This window comes from Ambystoma mexicanum, chromosome 6q (assembly GCF_040938575.1).
Source record: "Ambystoma mexicanum isolate Mex_15411 chromosome 6q, UKY_AmexF1_1, whole genome shotgun sequence".
NCBI classification, from domain to species: Eukaryota; Metazoa; Chordata; class Amphibia; order Caudata; family Ambystomatidae; genus Ambystoma; species Ambystoma mexicanum.
In genome coordinates, this window is record NC_090937.1 from 408,185,466 (window position 1) to 408,203,974 (window position 18,509).

Below are 18,509 nucleotides of genomic sequence, written 5' to 3' on the forward strand. Positions count from 1 at the left end.
CGGATTGACTCTTGTTACCCCTGATCCGGCATACGTTACCTGGACTCCCACTGCCTACTGTTCTGTTACGCCGCTACCCCGGAACTCTGCAACTGAGCGTTATCGCTTCTGAAACCTGGTCAAGTACCTCCCACTCCCACTTGGGCCCGCTCCTTACCTGTATTTTCCTCTCTTCTATTTCCATTCCTTTACTTCTTCTATCCTTGTTTATTTTGCCCCCTCCTTCATACCTCCATACACAGACTCATTTACCTGCACCCTGGGACACTCTGTTGAACCACAAGGATTTCATTAGGACACTAGAGTGACTGTTGTGGACGCTCTCCTGTTTTCTTCTTTGGTCACTCCTTTTCACTAAATACCTGGACGCTCTGCAGTATGACACAAACTGTTGTCAATCCTTTCCTGTTGGGATTACGGGACTTCTCCTGGACTTTCTTTATTTGGTTCTTCATTCCATTTCCTCCGTTGTGGCCAAGTAGGTTTCGGGTGTTGTTCTTCACGGAGCAGGTAAGAGTGGGAAATAGGGGGTGGTTTCGGATACGGTTGGTACTTTTGATCAAAGTACTAAACAGCTGTTATTGTTGTTTCCTCTAGTTCTGTTGCTGCTGCTCCTTCCTTTTCACTCAAGCCCCTAGTCTGCTAGGTGCTTTCTCATACTCCTACAGACTGTGCTCTTGTGAGGAAAGTTTGAGGGGGTTGTGACAAAGATTGTCTGGTTTTGACAGATTAAGGAGCCTTTATTATCATCCTGTGAAATCGATCTGGGGCCAGATCCAGTACAGGCGCTCATGCAAGCCTTGTCAGTCTTGCGTGCAGATATGGCATCCGCCCATACGACTTCAAACCAACGCATGGACGTGTTACAGAGTTTTGTACAACCGTTACCTCCTGATGAGGAATTTGGTGAGGCTGCAGCAGTTGCAGGCTCCCCGACAACCCCAGTTGTCCCTCCTGCTCCGTCCCGAGTGGTATTGCCTGGGCCTTTTCCTCTTGCTCCACCAGAACGTTTTATGGGAGACCATAAAACGTATTGCACTTTCGTAAACCAGTGCCGTTTGCATTTTCTTTGCCACCCCCTGGCGTTTCCAGATGCCACAACGAAAGCTGCCTTTGTTCTGTCCCATTTGGGTGGGACGGCAGCTGCCTGGGCTAACCCTCTTTTAGAGGGGGATGACCCGGTGTTGTATAACTTTGACACTCTCATCCAAGCTATGGATGAAGTGTTTGACATGAGACACAAGGCACAAGCCACTGATCTTGAATTTCTGGCTATCACTCGGGGAAAAACGGACCTTGTGACTTATCTTGCTCGCTTTAACCAGCTAGCGGTTGAAACCTCGTGGCGAGAACAAAAAAAAAGCTGTTGTCTTTTATTAGGGCCTTTCCGACGAACTTAAAGATGCCCTAGCAGTAGTACCAGCAGTACCATCTGTTTTTTCAGAACTGGTAGACCTAGTCTTACAAGTTGATGCCAGACAGCAGCAGAGACGGGGAGAACGCAGACACCCGGAACTCTGCACCTCCGGGAAACCAGACACGGTACTTCCAGCGCTTCAAGTGAAGCAGAGCCCATGCAAATAGGGGCTATCAGAGGGCCTTTGTCCAAGACGGAACGGGAAAGGCGCGTGCTTCACAACATTTTTTTTATTGTGGCCAGGCAGGTCACTACATTCGTGTCTGTCCCAAAAGACCAGCTAAGTTGTTGGGAAACACCAAGACTCGTCCTTAACTCGAGCCTCCAGGACGAGTCAGCAGATACAAGGCTCACTGGTCAGTTGTTCTCCCTCTCACGTATACCGTCATATGTCCTTTTCTGCTCCTGGTTTTGAGGCATTTTCCAGCCTTGTCATGATCGGTTCCAGAGCAAGTGGGAATTACATGGACGTCCAGCTGGCTAATCGCCATGAATTATCCATTATAATCAAAGAGATCCAGGAAGAAGTACATGCCGTTGATGGTTCCCGTCTGATATCAGGTCAGATAACGGAACAGACAGGGCCTCTTCGGATGTCGACTGCTGAAGGTCACTCGGAGTACATTATGTTTGACTTTATTTCAGCTCCACAATTCGGGATTATTCTCGGCCTTTCTTGGTTGCGAACACATAATCCTGTTATTGATTGGTTCGAGCAAACAGTGCAATTCTCTTCCGAACATTGCCGCAAGCAATGTCTGGACTCTCTGGTTATTCCAGAGCTCTCGCCTTGCTTGGCTATGGTCGCAAATGTGTCCTCGGTTAATGCCACGTCGCAAACACCTACCCCGGACTTACCTGAGATATACAGGCAGTATGTCGATGTCTTTGACAAGAAGTTATCTGAAAAGCTTCCTCCGCATCGAAGTTATGATTGCCCAATTGATTTAGTCCCTGGGTCAGTGATTCCACAAAAAGAGGAGGACCATCTACGAGAATACGTAGACAATGCCCTATGGCTGGGGCATATTCGGCCATCTCACTCTCCTGCAGCGTCCCCCATCTTTTTTGTGCCCAAAAAAGAGGGGGAATTACGTCCTTGTGTGGACTATAGAGCCCTAAACAAAATCACTGTAAAGAATCAGTATCCACTGCCTTTGATATCCGAACTGCTCGACAAAATAACCTCCTCCACCATTTTTACCAAGTTGGATTTAAGAGGGGCTTACAATTTGGTCAGGATGCGAAAGGGGGACGAGTGGAAGACCGCGTTTAAAACCAAGTTCAGTCTATATGAATACTGTGTGATGCCCCTCAGCCTTTGTAACGCCCCAGCCACCTTCCAGCATTTTGTCAACAATATTTTCAGGGACATGCTGGATTGTTATGTAGTGGTATACCTGGACGATATCTTGATTTTCCCTGATAATTTGTCTCAACACGTTCAGCATGTTTACTCTGTTTTGCAACGTTTACGAGAAAACTCCTTATACGCGAAACTGGAAAAGTGCGTTTTTCATGCATCCTCAGTTGAATTCTTAGGGTTCCAAATATCAGCAGAAGGAGTCCATATGTGTGCTTCCAAAATCCAGGCAGTGCTCGAGTGGCCTGTTCCTACTTCTGTAAAAGCCTTACAATCCTTCTTGGGCTTTGCGAACTTTTATCACAGATTCATTGTTTCCTTTTCAGAAATCGTAGCTCCCCTTACACGTCTTACCAGCCCTACTGTTCCTTTTGTATGGAACTCTGATGCACAGTTTGCCTTTCAAGCTTTGAAAGAGGCCTTTACAACAGCACCTGTTCTACAACATCCAAACCCATCTCTCCCGTTTATTGTAGAAGCTGATGCCTCTGCTGTTGCTGTAGGAGCTATCCTTTCGCAAATCTGCCCTTCTACGCAACAGTTGCACCCTGTGGCATTTTTCTCCCAGAAGTTGTCCCCTGCTGAACGCAATTATACAATAGTGGACAGAGAGTTTTTGGCCATACGGGCTGTGTTTAAGGAATGGAGGCATCATTTCTTGGGTGCCCGACATCCGGTTACCGTTTATACTGATCATAGGAACTTGCAAGCTCTGTCACAGGCCAAGTGTACCAATACTCCACAAATACATTGGCACCGTTTCTTCACAATGTTCGATTTCACTGTGACCTATCGTCCTGGCCCCCTACATGGGTAGGCAGAAGTACTCCCAACAAACCGGTAACACAGATTTTGCCAACTGGATCAGTAGTCTGTGTTTGTGCAGCCTCTCCATTGCTATCGGATCTGGTCCGGTGATAGGCCAAGGATCATGTCTCCTCTCTTGAAGAACTGGGAGCTACACTGATGTCGGGTCTTCCCTATGTTCGTGGCCTCTTGTATTTGCCAGACAACAAGACAAGGAGAATGGCTCTTGAATGGTCCCATGATTCCAAACTGGTAGCACATCCAGGCCGGACCAAAACTCATGAATTATTAAGCCAATGGTGTTGGTGGCCCAGGATGAAAAAAGGATGAAAAAAGAAGTCGATCTATATGTTGCCACATGTGCCGTCTGTACCCAATGCAAGCGCCAACCAGGTAAACCAGTCGGTCTTCTAATGAATATGCCATTGCCTCCGCACCCATGGTACATGGTTACGCTTGATTTTGTAGTGGATCTTCCCATGGTTCAGAGTAGGACGGCAATCCTAGTGGTGGTGGACAAGTTTACCTAGATGGCTCAATTTATTCCGTGTCCTGGCATCCCATCTGCATCCCTATTGGCCTCTTTGTTCTTCGACAATATAGTCCGCTTTTTTGGACTTCCCACAGTGGTGATATCCGATAGGGGATCGCAATTTACGTCACAATTCTGGCGTGCATTAACCACTGCCCTGGTCATCGATGCTCGTCTGTCTTCAGCATATCATCCACAGACAGACGGTCAGACGGAGCCTACTAATGCTACCATGGAACAGTACCTTCGCTGTCTATGTCTACATCATCAGTCAGATTGGTTGTCTGTGTTGGGGATCGCTGAATTTGCCTACAACAATTCCAGACATTCATCAGTGGGGTGTTCTCCGTTTTAGGCCTTGTATGGCCTGCACCCAAGGACTCTTCCTGCTGTCCTTCCCTCTTTAGACCGGGTTCCTGCTGCTAAGAAAATGAGGGATGCACTGCTCCCTATACGTACCTCTGTTTTTTGCCACCTCAAAGCTGCCGAGCATCACACTAAGGAACAAGCGGATAAACATCGCTCTCCAGCCCCTGTTTACACTCCAGGTGACCCGGTATGGTTATCAACCAAACACCTTACTCTTCGGGGCAAGAAGAAGCTTCTGCCATGCTATCTAGGCCCCTATGAGGTTTCGCATTGCATCAATCAAGCTGAAGTGCGTTTACGAATCCCTTCCACTTGACGTGTACACCCTGTGTTTCATGTTTCATTACTCCGTCCATATGTTTCTGGCACTCGTCTCCCTGTATCCCCAGCTCCACTGAAAGTACAGGGTGAAGAAGAATACGAGTTTAATGCAATTTTGGACACCCGAGTGAAGAACGTGGTGCGCTCATATTTGATCGATTGGAAAGGCTATGGACCGGAAGACAGGACTTGGGAACCGGCTTCCAACCTACATGCCCCTCGACTTTTGTGCTCCTTTTGGCAAACACGCCTGCGAGATTCCAGGGTGCACTGCCCTTTGTGGGGGGCTACTGTCGTGAATCGACCTTATCTAAAGTCACAAAGACTTGCAATGGCCCCTCCAATCACTTGGAAAATTCCTGGGCGTCTGGCTCAACGCCGAAAACACGGCGGTTCTGTGTGGACTGCAGCATCCAGCATTCCGTGTTAGTACTCGAGTCAGGCATTACGGTCACGTGATATGCACGGACCATCATTCACATCTGTATGCGAGTACTACTTATTCTTGCTGCGCACACAGAATGGTGTTCCTTAACTGAGTTCTACAGCCAGTTTTGTAGTGTCCGTTTCCTGCAATCTTGTTTCTTGAACCTGTTTTGACTCTTTGGCCTGTTATTACGGATTGCCCATTTTTGAACTGCCCCTGATTTCTGGTATTCGGCTCCTTCGGATTGATTCCTGTTACCCCTGACCCGGCATACATTACCTGGACTCCCACTGCCTACTGTTCTATTACGCCGCTACCCTGGAACTCTGCAACTCAGTGTTATCGCTTCTGAAACCTGGTCAAGTACCTCCCGCTCCCACTTAGACCCGCTCCTTACCTGTATTTTCCTCTCTTTTAGTTCCATTCCTTTACTTCTTCTATCCTTGTTTATTTTGCCGCCTCCTCCATACCTCCATGCACAGACTCATTTACCTGCACCCTGGGACGCTCTGCTGAACCACGAGGATTTCATTTGGACACAAGAGTGACTGTTGTGGACACTCTCCTGTTTTCTTCTTTGATCACTCCTTTTCACTAAATACCTGGACGCTCTGCAGTATGACACAAACTGTTGTCAATCCTTTCCTGTTGGGATTACGGGACTTCTCCTGGACTTTCTTTATTTGGTTCTTCATTCCATTTCCTTGTTGTGGCCAAGTAGGTTTCGGGTCTTGCTCTTCACGGAGCAGGTAAGAGTGGGAAATAGGGGGTGGTATCGGATACGGTTGGTACTTTCGATCAAAGTAGTAAACAGCTGTTCTTGTTGTTTCCTCTAGCTCTGTTGTTGCTGCTCCTGCCTTTTCACTCAAGCCCCTAGTCTGTTAGGTGCTTTCTCATTCTCCTACAGACTCTGCTCTTGTGAGGAAAGTTTGGCTGCAAATTGGCTTCAGGCAAAGAGGGGGTTGTGACAAAGATTGTCTGGTTTTGACACAAATTACAAAAACAAATGTCTGCCTATATTTTATGTATGGCCAATTTAAATTTTATAGTGAATGTCAACAAATCAGCAATCATGACGTTCAGCCCAGGTGCTTAATGATACTGAACATTCTCTTTTAAATATTCAGAGAGTGTTGGATGGTAGAATGTGAAATTAAAATAAGACCACAGCTTTAATGAAAGAGGCAATTAGCGGTATACACCATTTTTGCTCTAGGTATTGAAGACAACTAATTGTGCTCCGAAAAATATATGCAACTAAATCAAAAACCTTTGTTTTGTATGGAGCAGAATTGTATGGGAAGTGTTCGACAACTGCAAATCTTTGAGAATAATCTTTTAAAAAGACTATTGCATCTACCTGGTTGATGTCTGAATGTATACTATACTGTTACGCTCACCTGGTATCCACAGGGACACCACCCAGCTGAGTTGGACGCTGGTATCCTTCTCAGTGGTTCCCAGATGTGGCCTGCGGGGGAGGTTCTGCCTGAAAATACAGGAGGGTTCAAGACTGGCCAACTGAGGTAAGCATCCTCCAACCATTCCGTATGTCTTCAGCCCCTCTGGGCCCTCTCCTCACTTTGTTGTAGAATTAGGCGTGCTCTCCGTACTGCCTTCTTGGCAGGGGCGCGTTGTCTTTCGTGGGCTTGTGCGATCCAGTTACTTCACTGACGCCGGCCTGTTTCATGTCTTTCAGGTAGGTCTTTTTGCTGTTTTTGTATTGCGTGGTTATTCCTGCATGCCTTTCTTGGTTTAATAAGGTCTCTTTTCTCCCTTAGATATGCAGAGCTTCAGCGTGGCGCATTGGCTAGGTTGGGCCTCGCCGGTAAATGATGGCGCGTGATGAGCGCTGTGATGCGGTAAGTAAGTGCTATGCACAGCGCTGTGAGGCCTTATCTTTGCTAACCTGTTTTCCCTTCTTTTCTCATAGGTCATGGTGTTGTCCCAGTGTGTGGAATTCCTCAGAGATGCCGGCCTAGGGGCGACCAGCCAGGTAAGCCTTTTGAGCAGTTCATAATATTGTAATGTCTCCAATACCTTAGTTTCTTTCCTCTTTCGGGGCTTTCGGTCCAGGGGACGTGCGGATCCATAGGAAACTGTTCACAGGAGCTTTGGGTGGATAAAGATGGAGATTGCAGGTAAGATGCTGCTGCTAACGATGTTCCGTTTGTCTCCTTGCAGGTTCTGTTTCTCTGAGGCTCGCTGGTATAGCTGGACATGGTGAGCGTCCCGTTGCAAACTGCAAAGTAACGCGAAGCGTGTTATCCATTTCGGGTTTGGTTTAAATAGCCTGAAGAAAGTAGTCCAGGTGAAGTAGTCCCTAGGCCACCACACTCAAAACACTATACTGCATAGCTGGGTTTCTAGGAGCCAAGCTATGTGGATGCCTCCATGTTGGCTGACAACCTTAAATAAAGTAGTTCCCTGAGCACATGTCTTTTCACAGTGTATGAGCCTGCTGCCATAGGCACCAGGACCGGATCCAAGAGGGCCTAGGAAGTGATGCCAGGGCTTATTAGAGACCCGAGTCCTGATCCCACCTGGCCCATGGGCTTGCCAGATGGGGGCTGGGATGAGGGTCGTGAGAGATACATAATGAATCGAGTCTCCCTTCTATTACAGATTCGAACCAAACTGGATCTGTTCGCTTTTTTAGAACACTGGGGAACACCGAAGCCAAACTTATCTGTTTAATTTATTTATTTTTGGGAACATCCTAATCAAGGTTTGATAACATGCGTTAAAGATCTACTGGATAATTTATCTGTGGTGATGCCGCTCTATTTTTTGCCCAAGTTAGAATGGATGAACAAAGCCACAATATAGGAATTATTAGTTCTCCAGATGAAAGTCAAGAAGCTAACATACAGCCGAACAAAGTTATGGATTTCATAATTTTGAAAGATGCCATCCAACCATATTGCTTATACTGATCTTTATTTCGGAATGGAGTCTTAATAACTACTCTTATATGTGATTATTTAAAAATTCATTATTGGTTAAATCAGTGCTCTCCTGCATAGGCTGTATATGGTGGGTGTCCATTGTCCAAAAATACATTGGAGAAAACACTGCATGTCTTATTTTTTGTCACCTTTATAAGGAGTCCTGCCAGATAATAATTCCATTAGTAAAAAACTTCAGTCATTTGACATACATTGCTGCACTTATTTAGTTATTGTCACAAAATCTAAATTGATGGCATGGGCGCTGAAGGTTTTTTTTTATATAGTGGATATAATAGATGAGCAATCTTTTTAAAGCCTATTTACTGATTGATTTATGAACAGTTATTTATAACATTTCTATTATACTTATCATTTATTAATAATCTGTGATAAATTGATGTTATTGTATATTTTTACTTTGTTCTGATTTTAACAAAATTGTATATTTCAATTTTGTGGTTTTAAATGCTTTTATAGATTGATATCCAAATAAAGTTTTTTTTTCTGACCTCCACTATGGAATAGATCAGAGGGGCACATGCCTTCAATGACATATTTAAAGTTAAAATGAAGAAATAAAGAAAAATATTAACAATCACATGCTATTGGAGTTTGAAGTAATGCCAAACATCAGTGTTTTATTGGCAAACAAAAGACCCAATGCCAGAGACAAATCCATTGTGGTACAAGTCATTTATATGTGGCATAGCTCACCTCAGATGTATCAATTGTTTTGATGAAGTGATATTTTGATTGCCCAACCAGAAGTTAAGAATGTAATAGTTTCAAAATACATGCCAAAAAACAAGTGTTTATGAAAAATGCTATATTTATTGAAAACTGTCATCATGGTAATGATACTACCAGTTTGTAAATGACTTCTCATCTATTATTTTTTCTTCTGAAAGGACTTGGCCGACAGATATTACAATGTGAAGTTCTGCACAATTGACATTAATGAAGTACAGGTAATCCTGCAAGCTAAACTTAAAGACATTGGCATTTCCATTGAGAAAGTGCACTGACTTGAGAACTTGATGTCAAAGTACTTGGCATAGATCTAGGGCCACCAATATGGCATTTTGTTAAGGTTGTCAATGGATACATGATGTCTTTTTTGACAAGATTCGTGGGGTTGTCTTTGCCTTAGTAAAAATATAAAGTGGTACATTTGTAAAACCTAGGCTTTTTGAGTACTAAATGGAATGAGATTGTAGAACATTTTAAAGTTGTGGTGAAAAACTTAAGATGAATGTTTGCTACAACATTGCATAAAGATTGGAATCCAAGGCCTGGATAGTATGAAATGTTTCCATTTTCAACTACATGTTTGGATGTTGTGACAAGTCCCCTCGCTTCTGTTCCCCCCTCATTACTATCTCTCGCCTATCAAGTTCACTACCTATCCTGATCTCCACTGAATGTGATTAGCTGGTAGAATTTCAACCTTCATGAATGTTGTACTAAACAAGCGAAAATACAATTGTTTGTGCCCATGCATTGCTTACATATTCCATACAAGACTGGTGGTCTCAATACTTCCATGCAGCTTACAATTTGGGTACTCTGACTAGTGCCCATCAGTGACCAAATACTGTGTCAGTAGAATATCTCTGACAATAAATATGTCCCTTCTCTTTTTAAGGATTTGGATCTCTGTTCCTTCATTACTGGTACCCCGACGTTCTACTTCTACAGGAATCAGCAGAAGGTACAGTTCTATACATCAGAGCATGCGTATAACATCAAAGATTTCTATTTCATCTTATCATAATTAATGACAACATTTTGGGGAATGTAACACTGTAGAATGTATGAAATGCTCCATCATACATGCCTTGTGAACCTTTAAGCAACATCCAAATTCCATTGCATTGGCACCAGGCAGAACCTGTTCCATTTTCAAATCAGGCTCATGCTGCAACCTCCTTTTTAGCACCCCATTTGTTGCTTTAGATTATGGCCAAATTATACACAATGCATGCGGTGGTACAGTCCAGCATGATATTGTACTGAGGGTTGCCTCAGAACGCTCCAATAAAATTACAAAAGTAATCCAAAAAGGAGTGTACACAGGCACGAAGTAACACAATTTATTCTGGGCCCAAGCACAGCTGCTAAAGGCAAAATTCAAACAGATGGAGGAACAGTTCTGCATGAAAAACTCTGTTGAAATACGCCCCTAACACAAATGTTTAACCATACAAACTAATTAGCATCAAAGCATATTGCAACATTGAGATAGTCCTCCATGTGGAACTGATTGGTAGAGCTACGTCATTCCCTTATGGAAAGGCATACATTACCCTGCTGTGGTTGGGTCTTGCAAATCTCACCACACCACCCTCGACCAGTTCTGAGATGTCACAGTCCAGCCCACAATTCCACATCAATAGTGCCAAAACATTGAGACATTTGAGATGACCAGCAAATCTTTATTCATCTGCCGCCGGCCATCTCCAACCGTTTCTCATGAGAATATGTTGATTGTGTCACTGGAGGAGCCTTGAGCCACTGACAAAGTATGATTTTAACGTTGCATTTTTAGAACTCTTGAAAAGTTTTCTCATGCTCACATGTGCCAAGGGACAATTTGAAACCACTATGGGACACTTTGAAACCACCAGTAGACCAGTTTCATAAACAAATTTGCTGAAATATAAGATGATTGTGTGCCCACTGTCTTTCTTCGGCACCCATGAGCTTAGCTCCCTGACCTCAAAAGTATCAAGAGCTATTCATTTCTCACTGTCTGATCCTGGGAACGTGTAATTTGCAATGTGCTGTCACCGTCTGCTGCTACTAAGCACGTTAGTAAAATGTGAATTTGATTCTAATTAAAAGCATGCTCTGAGGCCTGTTTACAGTGCCTTGGTCTAATGTTAAGCCACATATACTTACTGGCAGCCTATTTATATTACCGGTATGGTATTTGCTTGATACACAATTATTGAGGGCATTCTCAAGCCTAGTGCATAGAACTGTGTGGCTATCAACAAAGCCCCCTCCCATCTTAGTGGGATGATCCTGCAGTTGATAAGGTTGCACCTTTCTACTGCGGTGAACATGCATTTTTACCACATTATTCCTCCCTTTGATTGATCCATCAAAAACAACTCTTTTCTTTCTCCCAATCTTCATTCTGCTTCTCTCTTTTTAGGGATTCATACTCTTTTTTAGTCTTCTCATGTCACCTCCATCTTCATCTCAGTCTTCCAATGATCCCTCCAACAGCACACACCCCTGCCCATCCTTATCACATGAAATCCAAAAGGCATCATAGTTCTCTATATCTTCTGATGGTATTGTAACCCAGTCAACTTCATCATCACCTTTTTTTTACCCTTGGTTAGTTTGTTAATGGACTTATTTTTTATCATTTACCCCATCAACATTCAAGGGCAACATACATGTTCCAGCTCCTTTTGTTAGTGTAGAGTCTCACAATAGTTTTGCCAATGCAGAAGGTGATTAGCATGAGGACCAGCACAGGGACAGTCACTTGAAATACTCCTGTGTGCCGAGCAGGCACCCATGCAAAAAGGGTGCCTAGCCAGTTGTACGATTGCACTTTATTAGCTTTGTTAGTCATCTACTCATAAAGTGTCTGTATTTCATTGATAGCTGCACTCAATTCTCCATGGGGCACTACGGCACAACAGCTGCTTCCTATCTTACCAGAAACGTTTCCCTCTATGGCAGTGAGAAGGTACAACACGTACCCATGCTGAAGAGCCAATAAACGTAGCACCCTCAGCTCTTCCTTTGCCGCATTTAGGCCCTTTGCTGTTCAATTGGCCAATCACATTAACTTGTACCTGGTGAGTTGTAGACACTTGGCATTAGCTGTAGTTTGCACACAAAACAAGTGGTTGCCTTGGAAAACAGTTGAAACTCAGCAGGAATTGCTGCCAGATTTTGTGCACTCTTCTCAGCCAATAATGATTTGCTCTACTATTTCTGTTTAGCACTCTTCGCATTGTTTGCTCCTTGTCTTGCTGGACCACTTTTCCTTCAACACCACTGACTGCTCCTTTAATGAAAGCCCCCATATTGTTGTTACTTTGGGACACTACCAGGGCAGGGCTGTGCAGTATACCAATCGCACAAACCCCACTCCAATCAGGAGGGAGCTCTATGTAGGCCTTTGATCCACATACCCACCACAGGTCCATGATGACAGCTGTCCCCTGCATCAACACTGCACTCCTTATCAACTTAGCATAGCTATTGTTAGTTCCCAAATGGATGGATCCACTGGATCTGAAACACAGTGGGAATCGTATGAAGCTCTTTATGTGAACTGGTTGATGAGTTTAACCTATACAAGTCAATGTGTGTATATACCTCCCCTATACAGCCTTGCAGCTATTGTTTACTTTGGACAACACATTTTGTTCAAATACCCACCAAACCTTCAGCATGACATTGCATCATTCCTCCCTCCCATTGACCACATACCACACTGCCCACCTTATTCTCATTATTGCTGTTGTGTGACACCAGGAGATACTTTGTCCCTCTTTATCTACACACCACAGCCGTTTGTGTTCGATAATCATTTCCTCCCCCCGAGCCTTCGGTTATATATTCCACTGTCATCTGTTTGGTTTCTATTTTATTCAGCCATTCTGTCAAATTGCACATACTTCTCTGTGTAAACCTCTTCTCCTTCATCCACCCACTGGAGAAAAATATGTGTTTTATGATATAGACCCCTGGTTGTGCAGAGGGACATGCGCATTAGGCATACTGCTTCCGCATATGATACAGCCTGAGGCAGGAAGAGCGTGGGTGCCTATATTACATGTGGGATGAGTGAGCAACCTTTCTCTACCCACACGTAATATTTAATTGAACCAGACGTTCCCTGATGTTATCTCCTGTCCCCTTTTAGTGTCATGATGGAATACCTCTTCATTTAACACATTTCTTTTTGCCCTATTCACACTAATGCTTGAACGTATGCCACCTCTTTCTTTAAGGAAAAAACATTCTAATAATAATAATTATCTTATACTAATGCATGTTAATATTATTACACTCTATAGACTAGACATTTTTTGGCGTCTGTTTATAATTACATTGTCCTGCAAAAATCCCTTTTCTTCCTCCCTGGTTAGTCTTCTATAAAACCTTATTGCTGAGAAAAAAGTTAATGAGAGCTGATGTATACTCCCCATCACATTGCTCTCTGGCCCTCTTCTCCGGGGGAGCTGGTTCTCTTGTCCCTGAACATGTTGGTGAGGTGGACCCATCCTTAATGACCCTCGACCTTGACAGCCGCTGGTGTTGGGTATGTCACTGTATGTGCAATAGTACAACATTATTTTTTCCACTTTCTGACGTGGCTTTGTTTAAACACTTTGGGGGTCATTACGAGGTAGTCGGTAAGGGGTTAACTGTACCGGTAAAGGTGCTGGAGCCGTCAAGCCCTTACTGCCCCATTATGAGATCTGGTTGCAGGAATCCGCTAAGGACGCCTGGTTTCGCCAGGCGTCCTTAGCGGGTCCCACGAGCAGACCAGCATGCTAACAGCAGGCCCATTATTAATGGGCCTGTTCTTAGCATCATCCCCCTATGGGGGCTCGAATGGGAATGGGATGTACCGGGTCCGGGTTCCTTGAATGAGGAATTACCGGGCCCTCCAAGGTCAAAATGGCCCGGTAATTCATCATTCGAGTAACCCGGTAAAGGGGTAGCCATGCCGCTAATTGGCTACCTCCAAACTTGTAATGACCCCCCCTTATCTCCAGGATAGAGAAGTGCTGCTTGTGCAAATTCCCTTGCCTACTCACCACTGTTAATTTCACCTCCTTGCTCTGTCTGTGTCCTTGGGTTTGTCTGTTGGGACATATAGGCAAGCGATCCTGTAAGTTCTGTGAGGTACATATGGAACTTCTCTCATAGAATGTAAGAAGAGTTAGCATCAGCAATGATATGTGCCTGAGGGATAGGGGCATGCATTTGCCAACCAGTAACAATTTCATAAGGAGTTAGGTGATGGTCTCCTCCAACCAAATTTTGCAAAGCAAAGAGAGCAAGGGGTAAGCAGTAAGAGTCAGTGTTAGCTTAGCCAAGTGCTCTTTTAGTAGGCCATTCATTCTCTCTACCACACCTTTGGCCTGTGGGCAGTAAATGATACATAGTTTGTGCCATAATCCTAGAAGGGCAGTTATTTCTTCAATCAAATAATTTGGAAAGTGCTGATTAGTGTCAGAATTAATTTCTTCTGGGATCCCCGCCTCAGGAATACCTCCCTCACCAAGAATTTAGCCACTGAACAGGTGACATTACAGGCGCAGGCACCTGCCTCAAGCCAACCTATAAATGGATATACCACAGTAAACATGTATTTATAAGAGTTACATCTATCTTGCATGTCGACATAGTCTATTTGCAAGTGTCAGAAGGGCACTGCCGGTCGCAGAAAAGTTCCTCATACCACTTTCAAAGTCTGGCCACATACACATTTTGACATGTCATGCAATTGGTCACATATTCAGACACATATTCATGTCGATTTGACACAAACAAATACTCACTTATCCTTGCAACCACATGCTCTTTTGATATGTGGGCAGGGTAGTGAAGTTGTTCCAGAGCCACTTTCAACCATTTTCCAGGCATTACCACCTTGCCGGTGCTGTCAAGCTATTCCTTATCAGAGCCACCAGGTGCAGTATGTCAAGCCAGTAGTTTTTGGGCATCCCCAATTGTTTAATTCACAAGTGCTTCACAAGTGCTGTTGTGGCTGTGTTGTAGCTCCAGGGCCCTAACGTCGACTTCAGGACATTGCTAATCTAATGGTACTGCAATTTAAACTAAAACGGTGAAATTAACTAACGGAAGTTAAATTGGGCGTGCACGCGCATTCACCGAGTGCTTCACGAATGCTCTTGTGGCTGTTAGGGTTGTTAGGCGATAAGCGGCACCAGACTGACATCCCTCAGCAGCTCTTAACTCCTGTTACTTTATTGTGGAAAGGTAAGCAGCTCCTGACACTGACAAGTAAGTACTTTTACAATATAGAATGAAAATGGAGAACTATAACTCGAGTTAGCCTCATTATTGAAAGTGCCAGAACGTTTTGGGAATTCTTCATTTGGACAAGGGATCGATATTGAACTAAACATGTCACAAACAAATTGGGTCACTGAAATAAGTCGCCTCAGGGATTGCCCAGTTAAGGAATTTGGTGTTATGACAAGCTTATCTTCTCTCATCACTGTGTTCAGGTAGTGTGGGGCAGACAGCTAAGCAAATGAGAAATTACTTACCAGTAATTTTCTCCCACGGATTCGTCAGATATCCTTCCAGCAACAGCTGCTTGGAAACTTGACAGGGGTCAAGTTTCTTGCTTGGCCGTGTATCTTGCTGTTTTCTTTTTTTGTGGTGTTTTCTACTTCTCATCAGGTAACAGCACACATGTTCCTTCTTTTGCTGCTCTGTCTGCTCTTTTGTTACCTAATGATATAAAATCTTTTCCCTCAGTATGGGCTTTGAACTTGATTATTGCTAATTTTACTGGGAGCAGTAGCATTTCCAATAATTTACTCAAAATTGCTGCATGTTGTACCTGTGAGCCATGACTTCTCTTGAACCCTCTCCTTTCCCATCTTGCTAGTCCTGATTGTACTGTAGATGTTACGCATGCAGAATTAGAAAACATTTTTACCGCCTGACCTTCAGACATGTTTAGGGCCTCAATTAATGCCACTAATTCTGCCACTATTCTGCAGAATAGTGTGTTGGCAGTTATGTTTGTGAAAAAACTGTACATTTCCCCATTTCCCTTGCTTTTGTATTCAACTTTTGTGTAGTACTACTGCTCAACGAGAATGCCTCTGTCCTAAATATGGGCCGATACTTGAAGACCTATCCTAGCAGTACTTGCACTCCATATAGGAGCATCTCTGTATACTCGGGTATCCCTCTCAGTGTGCTGTGTGTATAGTATGCTTGTATCAGTACTGCCACCCTAGCTGGGTACATGCCAGGTGTATTGCACACCATCCCTTTCTCTGCAAATGAAATTGTGGCATTCAGTTTGCATAACAAATCTCATCCTAATATGTTAATAGGTGTGTCTTTGGAATATAATAATGACACTGCAATATGTTGCGTTCCTATTGTCAGTGGTAAATCTTTTGTCAGAGGAACCACTTGGAGGGTCCCTGAAAAGCCTTCTGTGTCCAATTTCTCGTTGGATAATGGGAACCTCCCTTCTTTTATACAGGATCTAGTTGCTCCAGTATCCATCAGAAAGGAAATGTCACTCTGTCCTATTATAACTGCTACCGCGGACTCCTCTTTAGGGTCTTCAGTTACTGCTAAGACTGGACACACTCGCACTTCCTGAGGACACCCCTATTGGAAGAATACTTTGAGCGAGGATGTGAATGGATTTCCACCCACCACTGTGACCCCAGTGTAATGGCGTAGCTCATTTTTCCCAATATTGTCACCTTCTCTTGTGAGTGTGCCTGTGCTGATGCTTGCAGTAGCCTTACTGTACCCTGCATTTCAGCTGTCATTTCTCCTTGTGTTGGTACTTGACCCTGTATTGGTACAACCTGTGTTTGTATAGGGTGCAATTGCATCTGTCACTGTGGTATCATTTGCAGCTGCTGAGTTAGTGTGGGTGTCTGCATTTATGGCTGCTGTAGCTTCACTCCTTCTTATGTCCTGTTTGCTGAATGAGTGGACATGTTCGAGCATAGTGACCAAAATTCCTGCAAACAAAACTCTGTCCTCTGAACTGTGGCCCCATACCCCTATATTCAAATCCCCTTCTGCTTGGATAATATCTTCTCCCTGTTTGATATTGCCCCATGTATGTATTTACTTCTCCTGCATTTCTTGTTGCATCTGTTCTGCTCCCCATTGTGGGTTATATGGTGCTTCTGTACATCCCTCTTGCTGCGCTACTGCTGTTACTGGAAGCCCCTCCTGTTGGGCAGGTGAAATGCTAACTGGTCCTGTGAGCACTGCCCCTTCCATGCTTATTTTGCCCAGTTTTTTCAGCACTGATTTGCTTTCCTCTTTTACTGCGTTGTCTAATGTTTCCTTGGGCCTCATTATAAGGTTGCCGGTCTGGAAACAACTGAACCGGTAAGCTTGCCATTACCATTGTTTCCAGACCAGCAAACTATGAGTACTGTGAGCGGGTGCCTTTTTCAGCCACCAGGTCTGACCTAGCGGGCGGAACGGGACCTGCTGGTAGACCTTGACGGATGCAGCGGCACCATTCATGAATGGTGCCGGTGCATTCATCCTCCCCATTCCCATTGAGTCCAATGAGACTCAAATGGGAATAGAGAGTAATATTTTCCGCGCCCGGCAATGAGGAATTACCGGGACTGCCAGGGCTGTAATGCCCTGCTAAGTCCCCATTGCCGGGTAGCAAAAAAAATGACTCCGGCGGCAGCCGTGCTGCTATTTACCGGCAAGGCTACCGTCAGACTCATAATGAGGCCCCTTGTCTTTTTCCTGTCTTATTTTACTATAATGTACAAGTGTCACCCTTTTACTGCTATCCCTACTATGTTTTCTAGGAAAGTCTGCACATCTTTGGGGAGCCCCCTCACTATCATCCCATGATTGTTTATTCTCTTGCGTCCACATCTCTTGCATTGTTCATATGTATTCTGCAGGGTCCTCATCTGGTTTAATTTTACGTGCTAAGATTGATCCCATATCGGACTTATATGGATACAGCTCTCTTAGAGCTTTCCACACATGCACTCGATAATTGTTAAAAGGCGCCCGTCATGTATGTTAGTGCTTCATTTTACCCCGGCATATCCTGCTTGCTGCCAAATCTTGTCACAATATTCCTCTACCAATCCTGCCAAAAAACTATTGATGTCTCCTATGGCCAGTGGTCTAATGTTAAGCCTATATGTTATTTGCTTAAAACACAATTTAGGGCATTCTCCAGCCTAGTGCATAGAACTGTGTGGCTCTCAGCAAACCCCCTCCCATCCTAGTGGGTTTATCCCACAGCTGATAAGTTTGTGCCTTTTTACCATGCTGAATTTGCATTTTTACCACGATATCATACACACACAAACAGATGTATATGCAGACAAGGCAGGATTTCGTTGAACCCTCGTTTTACAAAGCAACTGTATAATGATATATGTATTGCTAAAGTATTCTGTACATTCTTGTAAGGCTTGATATTGTGTTAACCTTGTGTACAATTTGAGAACCATAACACAATAAGATAATAATAATAAAAGGGTAACCTTCATTTTTGTCTTTATCAATGTCAGGACTACTCTAAGTTTTGGTTAACCCTTTAATCACAATGTATA

General features: G+C 44.0%; 1 protein-coding gene across 2 annotated transcripts in view; it reads left to right on the forward strand.

Annotated features, from left to right (window-relative positions):
* LOC138515518 (thioredoxin-like) overlaps positions 1 to 18,509 on the forward strand; it is a 241,721-nt gene that overhangs the window by 205,516 nt on the left and 17,696 nt on the right. For both annotated transcript variants that reach the window (XR_011282043.1, XM_069630319.1), the window contains 2 exons: positions 9,096 to 9,155; positions 9,833 to 9,898. Coding sequence is in view for 1 of the 2 variants with exons in the window: in XM_069630319.1 (XP_069486420.1) it covers positions 9,096 to 9,155; positions 9,833 to 9,898 (126 nt within the window). In the remaining variant the exon portion in view is untranslated. The remainder of the gene's footprint in view (positions 1 to 9,095; positions 9,156 to 9,832; positions 9,899 to 18,509) is intronic.